Source organism: Podarcis gaigeae (genome assembly GCF_964106915.1).
Source record: "Podarcis gaigeae genome assembly, chromosome: 10".
NCBI classification, from domain to species: domain Eukaryota; kingdom Metazoa; phylum Chordata; class Lepidosauria; order Squamata; family Lacertidae; genus Podarcis; species Podarcis gaigeae.
This window is the reverse complement of record NC_139686.1, coordinates 10,932,274-10,957,192: the sequence shown is the minus strand read 5'-3', so window position 1 is coordinate 10,957,192 and position 24,919 is coordinate 10,932,274. Positions and strand designations below refer to the sequence as shown.

Genomic DNA, 24,919 nt, shown 5'->3' with positions numbered 1-24,919 from the left:
TCCATACAACTTCCAAAATAATATGCACCAATTAAAAATGATATAAATCAGACAAGATGAGCTACATGGGGTAGGGTGTAAGTGACGACTCTCCTCTTCTCAGGGAAAAATGGTTCCTCAGTACTTCTGTAGTGGCAGCTCAGCACTTGAGGGACGGAGAGGACAACTTAGCTGAAACACCAGGAGCTGAATTGTAAGCAGTTTTCCAGGTTGTCTGGCCTTCTTTTTCTCTCACATCCCCACAGGAGGGAAAGGCCACCTCAGCTGGAACACCAGGAAAAAGATGGTGGGTAGCTTTCCTGGCTGTGCTCATGCACAGACACGCAGAAATTAAATGAATATGCCTTTTGAATCTCCAACTGCAGAATAAGAACTAAACTTTCTGGCTTCATGTCGATGGCGTGAGGCTAAATTCATTAGTGTTTGTAAAGTGTTCTAATAGTCACCAGCAGGTGGTAAAAATGGCTGCCAATTTGAATGCCAGGTAATTTGATAGGATAATTATACAGCTTACTAAAATTAGAGGCTCTTTGCCAGGAGACTTCTGAAGACTGAGGAACAATCACTAAGGATATAGTTAGGTTTCTCCAGATGTTTTAAATTCTAATGGGCAACTCTCTCTCTCTTTCTTGTTGCTTAAGTATTATAAATAGAATTTCAGGCGGTGATTGGGTAAGGGGCGAATTTTAACCATTATGGAAATGTGCTCTTTCTCTGGAAGATCAGGGATGACTTCTCATTGCGCAAAGACGGATACAACTTTGCAAGCTTCAGCTTCACTGGTGCCAAAAACCTGCCAAATAAAATCCAAGCAAGATATACTAGATGATTCCTTTTACTCTGCCATGTGTTGAAGGGGAAAGTAGCAAACATTTGAAGGGGGGGGGGCTGACCAGATTAAAAAGAGAGCAGGGTTCCTGAACCTTCGCTAGTTTGTAGATGAGGAGCCTTTTTCTCTGCGAGGTAAAGATGGCGTCTCCTCTGTCCCATGTAAACAAGCCAACTAGACCAGCAGCTGAAGCTTCTTTCTATACTAGTAGTGAGATGGTGATTTCCATGGCACCTGTGGGCAGCAGAATGGCTTAGGTGTGGCATGGAGGAGGCCATTTGGCACACATACCTCTGTCCTCCGACACCTTGGTATCCCTTCGCAAGCATCTGCTGCTTGAAACAGCTGTCTCACTCTGCCTAATGGCAAGGATGGCTCTGGGTGTCATGCAAACTTCACCTGCCAACATTCTGACATCTACAGAACAATTAAACATGCAAGAGCCCTGTCCTGTTTTGCATTTGGGCAGCCTGTCCTGAAACATGTAGTAAAACGGTTTCTCATATATACCATGCTTACATCCACACAATACATTTACAGCACTATCATACTGCTTTATCGAAAGAAGCTGTAGTTTCTTAAGGGGTTTGCTGGTTGTTAGGAGATACCTGCCCCCCCCCCAAGAGCTAAACTTTGGAATGATTTAACAACCAATCCTTCTTCAAAGCGACCTCTTGGAATTGGGAGTTCTGTGAGGTGAATGTCGGTCTCCTAACAACTCCCAGCACCCTTAGCAAACTACAGCTCAGGCCTTCCCAATTTGCAGTTGGGCGATTCCCGCCTCCCCACAATTGGAATAAATAAAGACACAGGACAACATTGATTAAGGTTAACCTTTAAAGCCCTATACGGCCTAGGACCCTCGTACCTACGGGACCGCCTCTCCTGGTATGTCCCACAGAGAAATTTACGGTCTGCAAATAAAAACATCCTGAAGATTCCAGGCCACAGAGAGGTTAGGCTGGCCTCAACTAGAGCCAGGGCTTTCTCGGCCGCGGCTCCAATCTAGTGGAACGCTCTGTCACAAGAGACTGGGGCCCTGCGGGACCTGACACCTTTCCGCAGGGCCTGCAAGACAGAGCTGTTCCACCAGGCCTTTGGTCAGGGCGCAGCCTGACCCCCTCCTCTGGCAATCTGCAGAGAATTTTGCTTAATTGGTTGCCATCAATTTGATTTTAATTTGATTTTAATTAATTTTAAAATGAATGTTTTTAGAATGTTGGATTATTTTGATTGTTGTTAGCCGCCCTGAGCCCAGCTTCGGCTGGGGAAAGCGGGATATAAATAAAATTTATTATTATTATTATTATTATTATTATTATTATTATTATTATTAATGGGCAAAAGTTGGCCACAACTTTATTGGTTACAGGTAAGAGCGGTATTGGCTTTAGGCATTGGCCCTATCAGACTATCCGGCTTCAGCCTGTTGGCATGAAAACCGGAAAGGGTTAACACCAGCCGGGGGAGACCTGGAATGCACATCACTAGGAACTCCCCCGGGGTCACCACTCGGGGGCGTGCTTTAGGCCCTGGTCTCCATAGGTTTCGGACGAGGCAACGCCCCCCCGGAATCCTTTACCGGATTACCCTTAATATTTGGGGGAGGTGATGGCGCTCCCCCAACACATCTACATAATAATACCCCTACCAATGCCTAACCAGCTCTGAAACAATGCAAGGACCAAAACATAGCTGTTTTTTTGAAAATTGCATTGCTCTGAATTTTCAGTTCAGTTCTCCAGTCAAACAATGTGTACAAATAAAAAGATATGCTGTGGTGAAGTGTGCATAAAAATTCCCCATCAGCGAAAACGCCATGCAAAAATGTGTTATATTAAGGCAGTGTTTTTCCAACTGGGTCTCCAGCTGTTGTTAGACAACAACTCCTATCATCCCTGACCACCGATCCTGCTAGCTAGGGATGATGGGAGTTGTAGTCCAACAGCATGGTACCCAAGTTGGAGAAACACTGGTTTAGGGGCAACTGCTGTTGGGGGTATGCATTGGTCAAAACTGCATAAAAAAATCATTTGGTTAGAATAAATGTTCACTAAAATGCCATAAGACTTTCAACAGGATTTTTTTTAAAGAATTCACAAATTGCTGAGGGAAAGTGGAGAGCTGAATATAAGTTCAAAAAAAGAGAGAAACGGAAATCGACAGACTCGTCTATTCCTAACAAGTACAGTGGCACCTCGAGTTAAGAACTTAATTCGTTCCGGAGGTCCGTTCTTAACCTGAAACTGTTCTTAACCTGAAGCACCACTTTAGCTAATGGGACCTCCCGCCGCTGCCACGTGATTTCTGTTCTCATCCTGAAGCAAAGTTTTTAACCCCAGGTATTATTTCTAGGTTAGCAGTGTCTGTAACCTGAATATGTATATGTAACCTGAAGCGTATGTAACCCGAGGTACCAATGTACTGGGTTTTCGAAATGGAGATGGTGTCAGCTTTTGCTCTGACCTGCCAAATTATTTCACACTGAACCCCAGCCTGCCATTTCCTGCCCTGGCTCTACCTTTCTGGTCTTCACCCCTTGGCTCTGCCCATACCAGGTGGAGCCAATCCAAAGCCAGCCGCTTTATGACCATGTAAGCTGCACTAGACTTTTGTTTCAAGTGCAATGCCTTCAAAGGCTAAAATTCCCCATTTGGTCCCATAATAATAATAATAATAATAAATTTTATTTATATCCCGCCCTCCCCAGCCGAAGCCGGGCTCAGGGCGGCTAACAACAATCAAATAATCAAAGAGTCAAATAATCACACATTCTAAAAATATTTCATTATAAAAATTAATTAAAATCAAATTGATGGCAACCGATTAAGCAAAATTCTGTGCAGGTTGCCAGAGGAGGGAGTCAGGCTGCGCCCTGACCAAAGGCCTGGTGGAACAACTCTGTCTTGCAGGCCCTGCGGAAAAATGTCAGGTCCCACAGGGCCCTAGTCTCTTGTGACAGAGCGTTCCACCAGATTGGAGCCGCAGCCGAGAAGGCCCTGGCTCTAGTTGAGGCCAGCCTAACCTCTCTGAGGCCTGGGACCTTGAGGATGTTATTATTTGCAAACTGTAGGTTTCTCTGTGGGCCATACCAGGAGAGGCGGTCCCGTAGGTACGAGGGTCCTAGGCCGTGGGTCCCTTGCACCGTGCAAGCTAAGCATTCCACAGTGCAAAGTCAAAAGTTTCCTTGGACTTTTTTTATAGGATGGTGATGGGGAGGAAAAACATTTTTCGTTTTGATGCTGAACTGCAGAGCTGAATTTTCAATGCTGAAACAAATAAGCAAGATGGTTGTATTTTTGTCTGAAGGATTTTACTCTGACCTGTTAATTCTGCTAATGAAGATGATTCAGAACCACAATAATAAAAAATGGGTTTAGAACAGAAATGAAACAGTTATTGAAAAGGTAGGAGGTGAATTAGGCCAGATCTGTATGAAATTTTAAAGTATGCCTTTGTTACACACTTGCAAAGAGCCAAATGGAGTATACAAATCTCTAGAGATCACCAGTATAATTTCTTTATCATGTTCCATTTAAAATTTAATTATGTCGTCTACAACGAGAGGAGTCTGAGTACTCTAAATAGGTCAGGCAATGAACAGCTTCACAATGTTATAAAGGTTTGCTGCGTGGATCTATTTTCCTTGATGCCCTGGTATGTAAAGAAAACCTTGTTTGCCATGAGGGGGGAAGGAAAAAAGCAGACAAAGAACAGGACCAAATGCACAGGTGAATAGAACAAAGGATTAGAAGCTGAAATCCTTCTTTCAAATTATTATCGACCCTCTCTGCATTGTATATCAGGAGAAATGACAAGAAAATCTAGTGTCATGGAAAGGGAAGAAACACATGATATTGCCAATAATAAGGAGCGAGAAGATGATAGCTAGATAGGTACAGCATCCCTGTGTCAAATTCTCCCCTATATTATTGGGTGAATTTCCAGTTCTATGCAGTTAAATTTGCTACCTCAAAATGTATGGAACTGCTAGTGGCCACAGGTACAGCATCCCAATGCACGTTTGTGTGCTTAAACATTGGGGGGAGAGGTCATTGTTTATGGCAGCCGAACCTTAAGAATGGAAAGTTTGAATGTGATGGTGGCGGCAAAGCCAAGGCTTTTATCTGCTCTCAATTCAGCTTAGCAACCCTGCAGCTCAGTGAGTTTGCTATTGCGATGGGAGAGGATGGGAAGAACATGACCCAGATCAGATCATTTATTCCAGGGGTCAGCAAACTTTTCCAGCAGGGGGCCGGTCCACTGTCCCTCAGACCTTGTTGGGGGGCCGGACTATATTTTGGAAAAATAAATAAATGAACAAATTCCTATGCCCCACAAATAACCCAGAGATGCATATTAAATAAAAGGACACATTCTACTCATGTAAAAACATGCTGATTCCTGGACCGTCCCCTGGCTGGATTTAGAAGGCGGTTGGCCTGGATCTGGCCCCCAGGCCTCAGTTTGCCTACCCATGATAGTCCACACTAGAATCCGCAGTCCTAGGGACCCCCTTCCAAGACCAAGGCTTCCCCAAGTCCCTGCTTCTGCCTTTTAAATCTCCTTTTAAAACTTTTCTATCTTAAAAAACTAATTTACTCATTTTACTTACAAGCATTTATATACCGCTTAAACTCTGCATCGTGAAAGCAAAAAACGCAGCCTAAAACCAGTAAAACAGCAATACAGAAAGTATACCAATGCAATTCAAACATGTGAAACTGGGCCCAATCTTAGGGTTCAGGAAAAGCCTGGGCAAAAAGACATCTGAAGTAACTGATGGTTAATGCTTCACATATGGTAGAGGTAAGGACACTCCACAGAACAGGGGCAACAGCAGAAGACTCCTTTTATGTGGTCATTGCCCTATGATAGCGTGTGATTTCCCCCAGGCAAGCCATCTTTCAGGTCTACATTGAAGCAGGCAGCATTTCAGATAACCTGGTCTCTTTTGGGGAAAATACCACATTTTTCGCTCTGTAAGACGCACCCGACCATAAGACGCACCTAGTTTTTAGAGGAGGAAAACAAGAAAAAATAATATTCTGAATCAAATGTTGTTGAAGAAGCTTTGTGCGGCTATCCCTGAAGCCAGAACAGCAAGAGGGATTGCTGCGCAGAGATCCCTCTTGCTGCTCTGGCTTCAGGGATAGCTGTACAGCCTGCATTCACTCCGTAAGACGCACACACATTGCCCCTTACTTTTTAGGAGGGGGAAAGTGCGTCTTATAGAGCGAAAAATACAGTAATCTTCCAGATGCTCAGATATTGGAGCAGCTAGGACACTGTCAAATGTCTCAAAGCATCTGTCTGAAAGTGACAGGCCTTGATGACATTCTGTTGCACAGGAGGGAGGGTGGAACCCACTTTGCCAACCTTAGCACCAATTGAACATGCACAACCAGCCATGCCCACCCTGTATCAATGGCAAGTATAAAGTCCTAAGTCACCATAGTTGTGCCCCGCACCAAAGAGAGCTTCTGAGTGCCCATGTCCTTTCGTTAACTTGGAACAAGTAGAACAGAGGAGTGGGGGTCAACTACTTGTTAGAATTCCTGCTCAGTGGTTGCAGTCATGGGATTGTTGTCATCACATGGCGGTATATGTTTTGATTCCACTGAGTGGGAAGTGACAGAGACAGGATGTTTGTATTGCTGTGTTCCATGAAGTGGGACTATTGTCCTTTGTTCTTTTCCTCTTGGCTGTCTGATGCTAGAGAGAGAGGGAGCCATGTTCCAGTGCTTTGTGTGTGTTTATATGTAAATAAAGTAGATTAGCCAAAATGCTGAGTTGCTGAGGTCTGCTATGCAATTGCACAAACTCAGCGGATCCCTAAGTGTGCCGATGTCTGTTGGCATCAGTCGCTGTGATGTTCGGGCAGAAGAACGCTTTTGAAGCTCCCGAACAATCGACCAGGAGGGAGAGAACATGCCAGTTGGGCATGTGTCTCTGCCAGGGTCCTACTCGAGTGTAGGCCGACACTATTTTAGTCTTTCAACTTTAGCTATATCTGAGATTGCTGAAGTAGTCATTTTTTTCATGATTAAGGACACTTACTGAGAATACATGTTTATCAGGACAGCGCTAGGGAGACTGGAGGCATAAATCACACACACCTCTCTCTGTTTCTCCTCTGGCAGGTTAGATTGTCCACCCAGCAATCTCCATAGTGCTGCTCTTTGTTTTAGTAGCAACATTGGTTTGCCTGCACCCTTAGCTAACCCTTTTAGGTTTTAATTATTGTTGTTCTGTGGCGGCCAGTAAGCAACAGGCTTTTTAACCACCAGAATGCAGCTATGATATCTTTTCAAATAGAAAACAAATGACCAATCGGTCAGAAGAGCATGCAGACAGAGAATGCTATGTCATGTAATGAAAAGTGGCTTCCAAAAAAAGGGGGGAGGCTTTTAAGACACTACGGATTTCCAACAGGTACAAGTGTGAAAAACATCTGTATTAATCTCAGGTGTTTCTTTGTTCTCATTTCAATAAGTCACATATTACTTATACAAATCTACTTTTTCCCTAGTGACATGCCACTATATTTTAATTTTAACACAAGGCAAGCATTCAAAGTGAGATTAAGTTTATTAAAAGGAAGGGGAGAAATGGATGCATTTGAAGGCATCTCTTAAAAATAAATAAATCAAGGCTTTAATTTTCTTTTACTCCTAATTGATTTCTACTGGAAAAAAAGACCATGTCCATTGCCAGTTAAATGCCAGCCAAAATTAGATTAACAATATCCGGTGTAATTACATATCATCATGTACAGATCTCAAAACCTTTATCCCACGACACAGTGGATGAACCTATGCGCCGTTAAATGATTAAGAAGAGATTCCAGCAGCACAGCTAGAGATTGCTACTGCTTTGAATCGTCTTCTTGAAACAGTAGCAACCATACCTTTGTAGCTCTGAAGAATAAAAATAAATCACAAAAGTGTCATGCTCCGACAATCATTAACTGGTAAATAAACAAAATAACTTCAGTTGCCTTGCGTCAAATTGCACCAGAGTGTTCCACAACACAGATGAAGCTATCAGAAGTCTAAAAACCAGGGCAAAAGAGAGAGAGGAAACAGACAATTTATATGCAACAAGACTGTGCTCGCCAGACTGCTATCTAGGGAGGGAGGGCAAAATTGCCCAGAACTCACAACAATAAGACAAGACATCTTATCAATATGATCAAAATCTTTAGCAAAACAAGGCCCAGCACTATGCAGAAAGCAAGGTTCTGCCACACTTTGCACACATTCCAGCAGGAAAACAGAAGCCCGGTTATAATAAATAGCCTTGTGGAAATGGTTGTTAACAAGCTGTAGCATAATTGCAATGAGGGTATCTCTGTTTCCATGCTGCACGTTTTTCATTATGAATAAACATCAAATTGCAATACAATATTCACCGAAGAATCCCTTTTCTCTCACTCCGTCGTCCCACCATATCATGAAGCTCATTAAAAAAAAGGGCATTTGATGGAATAATAAGGAACAGGCAACAGTGGAATGAGGAGCAAAGCAGAAAGCAAGCTTCTGTACGCATGTGAGTTTCAAGCGTTTGGTTGCTTTGCAAACTGGGCAACTTCTGAATTTACTTCCAAAAAAACCCGCAGGTCTGTGATAATTCACAGGGTGTGAGGGACGAACGACAGGCTACATTAGCACAATAATTTGCTGGGGATTATATGCTTCAAAATGCAACACCAACGCTAGTCTGGTGCTATTTCATAACCAAAACACAGATATCAACAGAGTTCAGGAAGCAGCAGCATCTGATCCTAGGAGAGGGGTAAGGAAGCTTTTGAAACCCAAGGGCCACATTGCTTCCTGAACAGCCTTCCAGGGGCCATATGAGAGTGGAAGGTGGAGTGAGAGGGAGAAGTGAGCGGAACAGATTTAATCTTTTTACAGCAGGCCGATATATTCTGCGTACACAAACACATACTGTATTTTCCGTCTATAAGACGCCCCCATGTATAAGACGCCCCCTATTTTGGGGGACTCAGATTTAAGAAAATGGGGGAGACGGCCCAGGGTATAAGACACCCCCTAATTTTTGACATTATTTTTAAGGGGGGGACCTAGTCTTATACATGGAAAAATACGGTATATAGAAATAAATGCTTCATAAGGAAATAAACAACTCTCTGACTTTTAGAAGACATCTGAAGGCAGCCCTGTACAGAGAAGTTTTTAATGTTTTATGTCTTACTGTGTTTTAATTTTCTGGAAGCCACCCAGAGTGGCTGGGGCCAACCAGTCAGATGGCGGCATCATAGAACTGTAGAGTTGGAAGGGACCACAAGGATCATCTAGTCCAACCCCCTGCAATGCGGGAACCTTTTGCCCAGTGTGGGACTCGAACCCACAACCCTGAGATTAAGAGTCTCATGGTCTACCAATTGAGCTATCCCTTGGAAAAGAGAGAGGTGGGAAAGAGAGGAAGGTCTATCTAGCTCAGTAGTGTTTACAAAGACTGGCAGCAGCTCTCCAGGGTTGCAGACAGGGGAATCTCGCCCAGTCCTACCTGTGACTGAACCTGGGACCTTGCATAGGCAAGGCAGGTGGAAGCATGACAGAGGCTTCATCGACATGGTGAATAAACCTTATTCCAGTGTCTGCAATTTGTTTTAACCCTGAATTATATACACTGTTGTCACCTGCTTCATGACCTGTTAGTAAAGGCCACGTAATACCATATTTAATCGAACATTAATGCAGCCTTTTTTTGCCAAATTTCATAGCAAAAATTAGGGTGCACATTAGATTCGATGGCACATTGCATTTGAGTAAATATGGTTATTATTGTTTATTATTATTATTATTATTACTACAGTGGTACCTCTGGATGCAAACGGGATCTGTTCCGAAGCCCTGTTCACATCCAGAAGCGAACGCAACCCATGTCCGCACGTCTGCGCAGGCGCAGATCACAATTCACCACTTCCGCGCATGTGTGTGACGTCATTTTGACCGTCTGAGCATGTGTGAGTGGCGAAACCCGGAAGTAACATGCCCTGTTACTTCTGGGTTGCCGCAGTGCGCAACCCGAAAATACTTATCCCGAAGCTACTTCAACCTGAGGTATGACTGTATTATTATTCCTGTCAACTCTGGCTAATGAGGCTCTGCAACTTTCTGAAGCACTAGAAAACCCCTTCCCCTTTGCAAAGCTAGCAAACGGAGGTGAATCGAGGATAAGCACACACAGGCTTGTGTGGAAAGTGGTGGGCTCTCCTTCATTAGAGGTGTCTAAACATACCGTATTTTTCGTTCCACAAGACACACGTTTTTCCTCCTAAAAAAGTAAGGGGAAATGTCTGTGTGTCTTATGAAGCGAATGCTGCGTGTAGGAGAGACTGATGAGAGCCATGGCTCCCACCCTTCCCTCCTCCACAGCAGCAAAGTGGGACAGGAGCCGCTTACATAGGTGTAAAGCAAGCACAGTGGGAGCTGGGTAATCCCTCCGGCCCTGCGTTCGGCCGTCCCATTTCCCCACAGGCGGCGTGCCGCCATGCAAGACCCTCCCTCCACCACTGGTCTTGCCAGGGCAGTAGTGCCTTCCTTTGCAGAAGTGTGAAATTTGAAGGGCCGCTGTGGTTTGGTCCTTGTGTTGTGTACGAAGGTGTGAATTTAGTAGGTTGGACTTTAAACGGGAATTGAATCAGATTTCTCCCTCATTCCTCCCTCATATGAAAGCCCCCAGAGCTCTCTGCAATGAAGAAAAAGGAAGAAAGTCCCACTTCTTTTAGCTTCATTAAAATAATTGTGTAGGACCATACAGTCCTTAGATCTAAGGGACTCAATGTGGGAAGCTCATATATTTTCATTGCCTGCCCCCCCCCCTTACTAGGGGATAAAGTCTCTCTTCATTTGTTAATGACAGTGACAGTGGTTCTTAATGCCACTGTTGAGTGCTGTTCACTTTACATGGTTGAAATATTAATCTGATATACCGGTAGTTTATTAAATAGTTTTGCACAACATTTGATTCAGAATATTATTTTCCTTGTTTTCCTCTCTAAAAACTATGTGCGTCTTATTCTCAGGTGCGTCTTATGGAGTGGAAAATACGGCAGCTTGGATGGCTATTTTTCACGGATTCTTTAGCTGCGATTCCTGCACTGCAGAGGGTTGAAGATGGCCCTCGGAATCATATCCAACTCTACATTTCAATGATTCTACAATACCTAAGGGCAACTATGCTGAATCTGTTCCTTGTCGGGAAATAATTCTCCCTCTCTAGTCTCTTAAAGGATCGACAGGGCCTTTGGACAAATCCTGGTTCTTCTTAAATGTCAACCATACAGACAAAAATCCAAAAGCAAACTGAGGTTACCAGTTAAGTATTCCAAGCCTTAACCTAGCAGTTCATCCAAGATTTACTTTCTCAGGACAGTAGGTAGCCTATCAATTAGAGAGATGCACACACTTACTCATGCAAAATCTACCATTCCACAGAGCTGTTCTGCAACTGCGTCTGCCTGCCAAATGGTCTCCCCTCCCCCCTGGAAAAAAAAATCCCCCACATATTTTGTAACTATTGTTTCACATACAAATGTTCTCTTTTTTCCTTAAACCCTTGACAGGCTGTCTTGGATGCTTCAGTTAGAGGGTTTGCATGTTCCCTTCAGCAGCTCCCCAAAGCCAACACACAGATTTGGTTTAGCAGAACAGCTTGCTTACCTTGGTAGTGTTCCAGACAACTCTGTGGCGGTCTCTCTGCAAAAAAAAAGAAAAAAGAGAAGATACACAGAAGGGAAACTTCTTTAGTATTTAAAAGAGCTTATTCCTAATGACTTTGGGAAGGGTAACAAGAACTTAAGACATACGTTGAAAGCAGCCAGCTTTAATTAGGGATGTTTCCAAAATTCACACACAAATGTTTCCCCAGATTTTGATGCTCCGAAGTGGAACGGATGCATCACGAATTAACCAGTTTCTTATTTCTGAATTTTGTACAGGGTGTTGTGCATGGGCAGTTTGCAGCAGCTTCCTGCCTTTATTTACAGCAGCACCATCAGGGCAGGACTTGGGGGCAGATGTCTATGACTTTACTGAGCACCATGAGCTGAGGAGTCTGCAAAGGGCTCAGGGTGGGCTTATTATATTATGAAGGAAGCAATATGCATTGCCCTCTAAGGAGGGAGGCCGCCGTACAATCAATACACACTTACAACACAGATGCACATTATTTCGGTGCATCATTGGGCGCCCTCTCTTGAGATGGGGAAGACATCCGATTCACTTTGCATTTCAATGAGAACTACCTAATTGGTGCTTTTCAGAAACGAATCCAAACACAGCCACCCTTCGAAATTTGCAATGCAAATTTTGCAACGAATCTTTCCTTCTCCAAATTTGGCAATGCAGATTTCCAGCTAGGTAATGCGCACAAAGAATGCATAGACCGGGGTAAAGCATGCACAAAGATGCATATATTAGTGGGAAAGCATGCAAGAAATGCATTGTATTAGGGAAAATTCCATCACTAGGAGAAATCCAATGGTGAATTTTCATGAGGACTTTGAGAAGCAATATTTTGCGAATTGCTGTGGAAATGTGGGGAACTAAAGACTGGGGGGAAATGAGACACCAAAAGAAACCAAAATTGTCAGCTTCACCCTTTCCAAGTCCTCTCCTGTCTCTGCATTATCAATGTATACAGCAACAATGACAAAACTCTCAAGAAATGCAATCTTGGTTTGATTGTAGACATGACCACATAAATAATATTTTTGTACGGTGAATGCAAGGAGGGAGCATCAGAAGTTGTCTTATACAATCTCTGACTATTTCTCCATCTAACTTACACTGACTGATAGCAACCCTCCAGGGGTTCAGGCAGGGGTCTTTCAAATTACCTCCTAACTGATTATTTTAATTAGAGCTACCTGTGATTCAGCCTGGGATCTTCTGCATGAAAAGCATATGTTCTGTCACTGAGCTATTATTCCTCCCATTAACATACCAGAGAAGATAATATGGAATCTGGTTTTTTAAATTTTAATTAACTCCACTTAAAAAAAACAACAACAAAAAACAAATTCTGGATTCCCTCTGCAATCCAAATCCTGCACCAGGAAAAGATGAATTATGTCCATAATAAGGATAAAGAAACTGGATAATGGATCCTATCAACATTAGTGCAGACCTGGCCAATTCTAGGATCAGGCACATATATTAAATGAGTCCTCCAATCAGGATTAAAATTTGTTCCTTAGCAACCCAGTGAGACCAAGCCAATGATTATTTTCATGGTGGCAGGGGTTGTCCTTTCCCATGAAGACGATTATATCCATCTCTCCCCTTACCAACGTACTCATATAATACCCCAGAATGATGCTAGAATTGGGGCACTGGATGATACTTCTCCCACTTGTAATGGAAGTAAACACAAGCCTTGAGGAAGGAGGGAGAAGAAAGAAGCTTTGAGATGTGCGTAACCCCCTTTGTGATGAATAAAGTGAGCTGCTGACTCACATATTTCAGCAGCAATCTTTCATGTGCTTAATTGCGCTCAAATAAAAATGTCACCCTTTCAGCAGATCAAATTCTCACTTTAGCATTATACATGGCAGCAGAAGGGTAATGACTTAGGACGTCATGCTCGAATCTAAGAATGCAGGTCATAAGTCAGGAGAGCGCGGCATAAAAAAGAAGAAAGAAAGAAACAAAGGTAAAAGAGCAATAGATGAAAAGGCCAGGTGTATTATTCCCTTGTAGCTTTCAACGTCAGACATTCTAAAATTCAGCCTGCAGGCAAGGCACGACAAATCCAAGGACCCCCATCACCCCATTTGCAAATGAAGGAAGGAACATTGCAGCAGTCCATTTTTATCAGCTGCTACAATGATGTGAAATCCTTATTTCAAGTACTCCTAGAACTACTGCCACTGGCAAGCCGGATGAGCAAGGGTCCATTAATCTGAACAACTCAGGGATATAGCACTGTAGCTCAGTGGCAGAGCATCTGTCTAGTATGCAAAAGGTCCCAGGTTCAGTCCCCAGCACCTCCAGGTAGGGCTATGAAAGATTCCTTCTTTTAAAACCCTAGAGAGTTGCTGCTAATCAATTTAGAACAATATACAATATTGTATATTGTATATTGTCTCCCTGCTTATTTAACTTATATGCAGAATTCATCATGCGAAAGGCTGGGCTGGATGAATCCCAAGCCGGAATTAAGATTGCCGGAACAATCTATCAACAACCTCAGATACGCAGATGACACAATCTTGATGACAGAAAGTGAGGAGGAATTAAAGAACCTTTAAATGAGGATCAAAGAGGAGAACGCAAAATATGGTCTGAAGCTCAACATCAAAAAAAACGTAGATCATGGCCACTGGGCCCATCACCTCCTGACAAACAGAAGGGGAAGAAATGGAGGCAGCGAGAGATTTTACTTTCTTGGGCTCCATGATCCCTGCAGATGGTGACAGCAGTCACGAAATTAAAAGATACCTGCTTCTTGGGAGAAAACCAATGACAAACCTAGACCATAGTTGTCAACTTATAGATTTGAAATTAAGGGACCAGCAGCCTCGAAAATAAGGGATCAGCAGCCAAAATAAGGGATCAACAATTACTTTGATAAAATACATATTTTGTTGCATGCAAATGGCTTCAGATACCTATTAGGTCCATAATATATATATATTCAACACCAAAAAAAAAAAACAGCAACAAGTTGTTGTTGACAAAGGACTGCTGGACATAGAAAGGGCCCCATTACCTTCAGTAGCTTATTTAAAGGACATCATCAATAAGGGACAGCAGCAGGACATGGCGCTGGGATAAGGGACTGTCCCACCAAATAAGGGATGCTTGACAGCTATGACCTAGACAGCATCTTAAAAAGCAGAGACATCACCTTGCCAACAAAGGTCCGTATAGTGAAAGCTATGGTTTTCCCAGTAGTGATGTATGGAAGTGAGAGCTGGACCATAAAGAAGGCTGATCGCCGAATATTCGAAGAATTATGGTGCCGGAGGAGACTCTTGAGAGTCCCATGGATTGCAAGAAGATCAAACCTATCCTTTCTTATGGAAATCAGCCCTGAGTGCTCACTGGAAGGACAGATCCTGAAGCTGAGGCTCCAGTACTTTGGCCACCTCATGAGAAGAGAGGACTCCCTGGAAAAGACCCTGATGTTGGGAAAGATGGAGGGCACAAGGAGAAGGGGACGACAGAGGACGAGATGTTTGGACAGTGTTCTCGAAGCTACAAACATGAGTCTGACCAAACTGCGGGAGGCAGTGGAAGATAGGAGTGCCCGGCATGCTCTAGTCCATGGGGTCATGAAGAGCTGGACATGACTAAACGACAACAAATGTAGACCAAGGGTCACCAACCTGGTGCCCATGGGCACCATAGTGCTTGTGAAAGCTTCCAGTAGTGCCCCAGATTCTGATCTTTTACTATTAAAAAACCCCAATAAATCTCAAACCCAACCAGAAAGTTATGGGGCATAACGTGCCATAATCTTCCAAGCGATTTCTGTGAAACCATATCTGTGCATACAACTTTCTTGCGTTATGAGACTAATCAGGAGAAGCAATAATGTGAACCATGCCATTTGTATACATGCACACCAAAATTAGACAGTCCATCCTCTTATGGTGGAGATGAAATTCTTGGTGTGTAGGGAAGAGTTGGGGATGAAATTCTTGGTGGGTAGGGAAGAGTTGGATTTGTGCAATGCCATGGCCTAACCCCCTATGCATTGGGCTGACTGCAGGAGGAACACAAGGACCAGCCCAGTGTGTTGCAGTTCTCAGCCTCAGATCAATCTCTGGCTCAGTTCAAATCAGGCACCATCTCCACTCTTGAGTCGCTGGTTCTGACCCACCCAACTGCCAATAGCTGCCAATAGCTCTGATAACAAGAAAAGAACTCCTTGCAGCGATCAAGGAGATAAAAACGAAAAGCCATTTTACGCAGTCTTCAGGCTCAAATAGTCTGCTAAAAATACCGGAAACCACAAGAAAATCTGCATTTGTGTGTGTGTGTTATCTAGGTTGCAAATACTATAATTTTCAGAACTGCAAATCTTAGAGCAGAATAGCAGGGATGTTACATCTGCTTTCAAAAGAAAGAGTTGTTGGCCTGCCTAGAAAATAAGTAGAACCAGCAGTTAGGAGGTAATCTTGCATATAAACTCAGTACATAGAATGAGAAGCCATCAGCCTGACACTAATCCAATGTTTCTTTAGCTGCAGAGGTAAAGCCGTATGCTTTACAAATTTTACAGTTTTGTAAGTACAAGGAGCTACGCTGACAAGTAGTCAACACATTCACACAGCCTATGCTTTTATACGTAACAGGTGCTGCCTTGGCATTGGCTGCCCTGCCGTGATGTCACAGCACAGGGGGAAGGCTAATCAGTCACAGTGCAGTTGTTGGTGAGAGAAAGGCCCACAAATGGGAATAGGGAGGAATAGAGAAGGAAGAAGAAGAAGAAGAAGAAGAAGAAGAAGAAGAAGAAGAAGAGGAGGAGGAGGAGGAGGAGGAGGAGGAGGAGGAGGAGTTTGGATTTGATATCCTGCTTTATCACTACCCTAAGGAGTCTCAAAGCGGCTAACAATCTCCTTTTCCCTTCCTCCCCCACAACAAACACTCTGTGAGGTGAGTGGGGCTGAGAGACTTCAAAGAAGTGTGACTGGCCCAAGGTCACCCAGCAGCTGCATGTGGAGCAGCGGAGATGCGAACCCGGTTCCCCAGATTATGAGACTACCGCTCTTAACCACTACACCACACTGGCTCTCTACACCACACAGGTTAGAAGCTAGAGGGATTCTTTGGGTGGGAGGAGGTGTCAGCAGGCCACAATAAAACAGACCAGCCCAAAGATAAGAGCAGCGAGTAATGTTGGAGGAAAGAGAGTCGAGGAGGCAGCACGTTATGTATTTGGAAGGATTTGGATGCAGGTATCTAATATAATCGACATCTCTCCCTCCCCAGTGGCTGACTGGAATGGATATATCTGGAGGGTAATAATCTGAAAACAAGATAAATGTTGACATGAATGGTAACTGTGAAAATATTAAGTGCCCTACAGGCCATTGAATGTGCAATTTAGTTATACATTTGTCCTCCACACTGAGGCAGCTGCGAAGTTAAAAGCGCTCAACTTTTAAATTCATGTGGCTGTACCATCATCCTGCTCCTTCAGTATTCTCCCACCTCTGCCCTTGCAAGGTTTTTCTCCTACAGAATATTATCCTTCTTGGAAAGCAGATGGATTCTGCATGAGACTCCCTACAGATCTGGCAAATCTGATTCCACAGAGTCGTATTGCTTTCCACACCCAACATCTACTCATATTTTCTTAAAACCATCTGCTCTGCAGCTCTGGCAGCTATTCGCTTTATTTTGACGCATGTACCAAAAGTAAAGGGTCCTCCTAGAATGTTTCCCTCCCTTCCCCCACCCTCCTCATATCCTTTTCCCTCTCCCACATGAAACAAGGCATGTCCCAGAAGAAACTATAGGAGGAGTGTGGTCTGAATATACATGGGGTTTTGCTGAAGGCGCACAGGGCTTACCAAAGGTATGCAGGTCTGGACCAAGTCAACACAGGGATGTGTGACCACCTGGGAGCCACATGGAAACCTATCAGCTTTTAAAGTGTAAAGGTAAAGGGACCCCTGACCATTAGGTCCAGTCATGACAGACTCTGAAGTTGCGGTGCTCATCTCGCTTTATTGGCCGAGGGAGCCGGTGTACAGATTCCGGGTCATGTGCCCAGCATGACTAAGCTGCTTCTGGCGAACCAGAGAAACACACAGAAACACTGTTTACCTTCCCACCGGAGCGGTACCTATTTATCTACTTGCACTTTCGAACTGCTAGGTTGGCAGGAGCAGGGAACGAGCAACGGGAGCTCACCCCGTCGCGGGGATTCAAACCGCCAACCTTCTGATCAGCAAGTCCTAGGCTCCGTGCTTTAACCCACAGTGCCACTCGTCTCCCTAGAGACTACCTTACACTGCGTTTAAAACCAAAATCGCATTTGGATAGAAACCGTTTCTCAGGTGGCTAGTCCTAGTCTTTCTAACCCTGTACCTTCTTACAGAAGGCAGAAGCAGAAAGAGATCGTTTCCGGGGTGCGCACTATCCTGTGCTATCTCTGCAGCTTTCTTATGGCACCTGGAAGCATAGATTTGATCCAAGGTGGGAAGAGTGCACCTAATTATTCTCTCCGCAGTCTTTACAACCCTGGACAGCATTGTTTTTCCCCTGACCGTGCATATATCCATGTTATGAGCCAGGTGCCAACTTTCAAAAATCCAGATGCGCTCCCTGCACCCTGGACAATGCTTGCAAATACTTTAGCTGGGTCTCAATTCAGCTGAAAGGCGCCAACGCTCACTAAAATCCAGCACTAATATTTTGGAGCAGTGATTTACTTCAGCAACAATGCATCGCCACTCAACTAGACATCTGCCCCCTCCTACTCTCTCTCCCCAAACAATAATAAATTCTTAAGGCAGTTTGCACCATTAAGGAACTGTTAGACTTCACTATGTACTGGTAGGTCTATTAATCACCCTGCCCTTCATGTGCTATAATTCTGCCACCGTTAAATAAGAGGAACTACTAAGTACCTGAACCAACTATTAAATGAGCCTTCACGCTCATTAAAAGCTCACTTATTTGGGCTTCAGAAACGGTAAGTCTAACCAGCCTGGGAGGAGTGTCTCCGAAGTTGGGAAGATGACACAGAAATCTTCATTTATCCAGCAATATTGTCAGAGACAGAGAAAGGAAAGAGGAGAGGAGATGTGCGAGAGAGGAGAAGGAGACACCAGCAAGGCAACCAGCAAGGTTTAGGAACAGAAATGGGGGAAGGAATTCGGTTTGGCTCAATTAGTACTTCCTGACATGATGTGGAAACTGAAACACTTTGGGGAAAATTCAGAGAAGTGATGGTTTCAATATATATAAAAAAGTGTGAAATAATGTACATTTTTTTGGTGGGGAGGACATGCATTTAAATGCATATCCTTGTTGACAATAGCACCACAAAATGTATTACAAATCACAAACTGGCTTCCAGGAAATGTGTGTATTAGGCAAAATTGCATAGAAAAATTCGCATACCGAGAGAAAGGTGCACTAAATTGCTGATGTATTTGTGAGAGACTCCCCCCCCCCCCAAGCAAAATGTTGTGAAAATGTGATGAGCCAAACTTAAGGAGAAAAACCGAAATTGGCAGTTTCCTCCATGCCCACTTAGGAACCATTTTCTGCAGTTGAATTAAGAAAATGGCAAATCTTATAACAAGAACTATGCAGCTTTTTCAATTGTGTTATCAAAGGCCAATTTATCAGTTTGGTGTTGCTGTTGTTGTTTTTAATGGTGGGAGTATCCTACTCACCCCCAAAAATCAGATTGTGAGAACTTATTATTAAATGTAATTATAGATGTCACCAAGGCCTCCCCCCCCCCCGCAGAAAAAAATTATACTTTATCGCTGAAAATGAGCAGTGCTGGGAGCGTTGAGGAAGAACAGCCGCAAGCAAGGTTTTGAATTGAGAATGATGCCATTTATTTTCATCACAGCACATGCCGCTGTGCATGTATGTGGCAAGAAATAAATCCAGATTTTTATATTTTATTTTTCTAAAGAGCTGCTGCCAATTAGCAATCCTATTCAAGATGTTCAGTTCAAGGTCAAATGCCTTTGTCTGCATGTAACAATAGACTGAGACTACAGCAGTCGTGCCAGATCCTCTGTGGATTATTAATTTCTACCCCATCCTCTTCCAGCACTCGAGACAGCTTAATAAAAATGAAAAATCATTAAAACCATCAATAGGATTCCAACCCCCCAACCCCCCCATTTATATATACGGCTCTTATATTGTCCCACCTTCTGGCACCAATGGAGCCCTTAAAAGCAGCTTGCAAATCACTTTAATTAATGTTAAGGTCAGCATAAAGAACCACCTCTTTCAATATCCAAGTCCTGATATGCTGCACTTCCATTTCACGGAACAGCAGCGGCAACAACACACACAGACTAGTTGGCATTTAAACTCTAGTCTCTTTGGCATGAGCCCAAACTCTTTATACAGTGGTACCCCGGGTTACAGATGCTTCAGGTTACAGACGCTTCAGGTTACAGACTCCGCTAACCCAGCAATATTACCTCAGGTTAAGAACTTTGCTTTGGGATGAGAATAGAAATCACATGGTGATGGCACAGCAGCAGTGGGAGGTCCCATTAGCTAAAGTGGCACTTCAGGTTAAGAACAGTTTCAGGTTAAGAACGGGCTTCCAGAACGAATTAAGTTCTTAAACTGAGGTACCATTGTACTACTTTTCATCCAGTTTGTTCTGGTAGCAGTGCTGTGAGTGCTTACAGAATTGTAGAACTGTAGCGTTGGAAGGGACCATGAGGATCATCTAGTCCAAATATTATTATTATTATTATTATTATTATTATTATTATTATTATTATTATTATTGCCACTGATCTGGCTGGGTTTCCCCAGCCACTCTCGGCAGCTAACAACAGAAGATTATGAACACAATAAAACATCAAACATTAAAAACTTCCCTAAACAGGGCTGCCTTCAGATGTCTTCTAAAAGTCAGATAGTTGTTTATTTCTTTGATATCTGACGGTAGTGCGTTCCACAGGGTGGGCGCCACCACCGAGAAGGCCCTCTGACAGGTTCCCTGTAACTTCACTTTTCACAGCAAGGGAAGTGCAGGTATACAGGGCCAAGGCTGTTTAGGGCTTTAAAGATCAGCACCAACACTTTGCCATAAGTGGTGTGGGGCTCAAACCCACGATCCTGAGATTAAGAGTCTCACATTATACCAACAGAGCCAAACAGCATCCATATATATGAGGGAAAACAGGAGCCAGCTCCTAGGGGCTGAGATCCCTTCCCCCAATAAAATATTTGAGGGGGCTGCACCCCAAGGCAATAGCCATTGCCATTCAAATACTGAGCATGCAGCCACTATTGTGATTATGTGGGGTAGGGTTTACCTGCCCCCCCCGTTAAGTTGTGGGTGAACATATCAGATGACACAGCGATTCTTCAAACAGCTCTTGTTTATTCACAGGCCAGAACAGAACTGAACTGAAGGGTTCAGCCAGCCTGCTTATATAGAGCTCCAGTACAACGCAACTGTAACAACTTTCTGCAACTATCCAATCACTGAAGGTCACTTTCAATCCCTTATTTGCATATGTGGACCTGAGTGAAAACTATCTACAGTATCCCCTTGCTGGCCCAGGGTGAGAACTTCAGTACATAACACCCCCAATTTTTATTCAAGTTGGCACCCCTGCGAGGGTGGGATTAGCAGACTTGAAAAAACCTTGCAATTTGCAGAAGTGCCCAAAATAAATTAACCTAGGCAAAGAGACTTAAGTGGGGGGGGGGGGGCAAGCAGCCTGATGAGGACCCGGGTATGCTAAGTGGCAACAGAATGTTGACTGCCTCTTGCGAGGTGCAGGGACAGAAAAGCAGGCAGAACGGGGAATGCAATGGAGTATTGTAGAGATGGGCATGTTTACTGCTTAAAGCACTGAACAGGAACGCAACAGACTGCAACCTTTTGGTTGCAGGTACCTCTTGCGAATTCCTGTTTTCGGTTTTTCCGTAAAACAACAAACCCGCTGAATATCAGCCAGCCCATCTGCACCTCTTCACACACGTGTGTTTGTTCCAAACAATACATTTCGGTTTATTTTGCCAGTTTATATTGCCAGCTTAAATTACAAACAGGAACCCTGCACTGAATCAATCCCCCTCCCCGCCTTTCCCCCCTTTTTGTATATCACTAAAGAAAATGGACGGCCTGCAATAAATATAACCCAATTTTCATTTCCGCCTGCTCCGGTGATCTCAACCATTTGTGTCTCTGCTCAAATCCATATGACATAATAGATGTTAAACCTGTTATACCTCCCAGGACCAAATATTGCTTCTACAAAATAAATGTAATCTGGGGAGAGGGGGAGGCAAATAACACCCCCCCCACCAGCAGATTGTTTTAAATAATGGCAGCCGTTGGAGGCCGATTCAGAAAGTTTGGAATCTGTAAAACTATTCCCAGCACAGAAGTTGAGTGGGAAAAGGGCAGAAATGAAGATGCCACATTGTGCAAATCTGCATTACATATTTAGACACATCGTTTGTCCTATCTTGTGGTCTCACATTGAAATATACATAGGCAAGAAGACAACACTAAGCACTCCATTCTCCTGAGCTGCCGGGTCCATTTTGCTTTACTCAACCCAGGCCATACTTTCCGTTTTCATGCTACAGTTCCAAAAAAGAAAAAGAAAGACCTGAAGTTGTTCCTGGAAAAACATCTGCAATGATGCAACTTTCATCAGCCAGGAAGGGATCATAGGAATCTGCCTTATAAGGAGTAAGACTATTGGTCCATCTGGCGCAGAATTGTCTACACTGATTGGCTGCAGCTCTGCATGATTTTGGGCAGGGGTCTCTCCCAGCCCTCCCCAGTGATGACAGGGATTTAACCTGGGGTCTTCTAACAAACAGGTATCTCAAATCAAGAGCTACCAAAATAAAAAATTGACATTATTTATGTAGAATCATAGAATCATAGAGTTGGAAGAGACCACAAGGGCCATCGAGTCCAACCCCCTGCCAAGCAGGAAACACCATCAGAGCACTCCTGACATATGGTTGTCAAGCCTCTGCTTAAAGACCTCCAAAGAAGGAGACTCCACCACACTCCTTGGCAGCAAATTCCACTGTCAAACAGCTCTTACTGTCAGGAAGTTCTTCCTAATGTTTAGGTGGAATCTTCTTTCTTGTAGTTTGGATCCATTGCTCCGTGTCCACTTCTCTGGAGCAGCAGAAAACAACCTTTCTCCCTCCTCTATGTGACATCCTTTTATATATTTGAACATGGCTATCATATCACCCCTTAACCTCCTCTTCTCCAGGCTAAACATGCCCAGCTCCCTTAGCCGTTCCTCATAAGGCATCGTTTCCAGGCCTTTGACCATTTTGGTTGCCCTCCTCTGGACATGTTCCAGTTTGTCAGTGTCCTTCTTGAACTGTGGTGCCCAGAACTGGACACAGTACTCCAGGTGAGGTCTGACCAGAGCAGAATACAGTGGCACTATTACTTCCCTTGATCTAGATGCTATATTCCTATTGATGCAGCCCAGAATTGCATTGGCTTTTTTAGCTGCCGCGTCACACTGTTGGCTCATGTCAAGTTTGTGGTCAACCAAGACTCCTAGATCCTTTTCACATGTACTGCTCTCAAGCCAGTTGTCACCCATCTTGTATTTGTGCCTCTCATTTTTTTTGCCCAAGTGCAATACTTTACATTTCTCCCTGTTAAAATTCATCTTGTTTGTTTTGGCCCAGTTCTCTAATCTGTCAAGGTTGTTTTGAAGTGTGATCCTGTCCTCTGCGGGTGTTAGCCACCCCTCCCAGTTTGGTGTCATCTGCAAATTTGATGCCCTTCATCCAAGTCGTTGATAAAGATGTTGAATGTGTGCTACAACAGCGGCAAGAATCTTGATTGCACAATATTGGAAGATGGAAGAAATACCATCAAAGGAACAATGGCAAGAAAAGCTGATGAACTATGCAGAATTGGCTAAGGTAACAGGCAAACTATGAGAGAAGGACAAAAAGGACTTCAAAAGAGTCCGGGAACCGTTTACAGTTTATTTGTAGAAGCAACAGAATGGACTGGATTCACTGGCAGGATTTGAACAATTTCATTTGAGTAACAGATATTTCAGAGAAATGATAAGGGATTTTATTTTTGTGTAGGAAAAGCAGGACATGATAAAGAAAACTAAATAACTCAGCAGAGGGGGAGTTGAGGGAGGTCCAGAGGAGGGGAGGGAGAATAATTGTAAATAACATGATTTATTCAGAACGGATCCCGTTCACATCCAGAGGTACCACTGTATAGGGGAATTCAAAGGAATCCCCTGCCCTCCAAAAACTGGAGAGTAAGAACTGAATAGGAAAGAGGAGGCATGCCAGTCACCCCTAGTTTGCAATCATCTGGCAACCACACATTTTACAATGCTGGCCTTTGCATAGCTGACTGGCTACTTTTAACCAAACATGACTCCTCACACACTCCAATATAGCCAACTGCTTTTGTATTTTTGTGTTGTGCAATAAAAACAATGGTCTGTATCCGAGGTTAACTATGAGTAGACTCATTGAAAAGGATTCAAGTTAGCCATGGATTTCAATGGGTTTCCTCGAGTGCGGCCAATGATGGATGCAACCTCTCACTTTGCTACCAGACTGGATTGAAAAATATGGGTAAGCACAAAGTCAAAACTGAGTTGGGATGCATTCAAGGCAGTGGAGACTAGCGCTCATGGGGACTAGGAGGGAGGCCAACAGCAGGGGGAGCTAGAGACCATAAAATGCAGAGTCAACAAATTCTGGATTAGTTTCCATTCTCCTCCCGGCTGACTTCTACAAGAGTGACACTGAGATTAAGAAGGAGGGAGCGGGGGGACCGGAGGGAGCAGAGAGGCAGTGCCACTCTCTGAGCTGGGTGTAAGAAGGCAGGGCAGGTGAGAGTTGGCACACTGAGGTTGATGGGGCAGTGCCCCATTCAATCCAGCAAACCAACCTCCACTGATTCAAGGGGGCTGCCAGGGGTTTGTTCTTCTTTTACATTAAGCACAAAGGGAATCTTGTGGCACAATGAATGTACAGTGGTACCTCGGGTTACAGACGCTTCAGGTTACAGACTCCACTAACCCAGAAATAGTACCTCAGGTTAAGAACTTTGCTTCAGGATAAGAACAGAAATCATGTGGCGCCGGCACAGCGGCAGCAGGAGGCCCCATTAGCTTAAGTGGTACCTCAGGTTAAGAACAGTTTGAGGTTAAGAGCGGACCTCCAGAATGAATTAAGTTCTTAACCTGTAGTACCACTGTATCTGATGACATAAGCTCCAGAATACAGATCCACAAGCAACAGTAAAAATTACTTAAGTCTTTAAGATGCCACAAGACAATCGCCTGATTCAGATGTTACACTGGCTAAACCATTATTTAGCACACAATCACAAGCCATGGTCAGC

The 24,919-nt window shown here is 43.8% G+C and overlaps 1 protein-coding gene across 19 annotated transcripts in view; it reads right to left on the bottom strand.

Annotated features, from left to right (window-relative positions):
- The window catches only part of CELF2 (CUGBP Elav-like family member 2), a 524,207-nt gene that overhangs the window by 422,498 nt on the left and 76,790 nt on the right, over window positions 1-24,919 (bottom strand). For all 19 annotated transcript variants that reach the window (XM_083700428.1, XM_083700387.1, XM_083700388.1 and 16 more), the window contains exon 2: window positions 11,524-11,559. In XM_083700428.1, coding sequence (XP_083556554.1) covers window positions 11,524-11,559 — 36 coding nt within the window. The remainder of the gene's footprint in view (window positions 1-11,523; window positions 11,560-24,919) is intronic.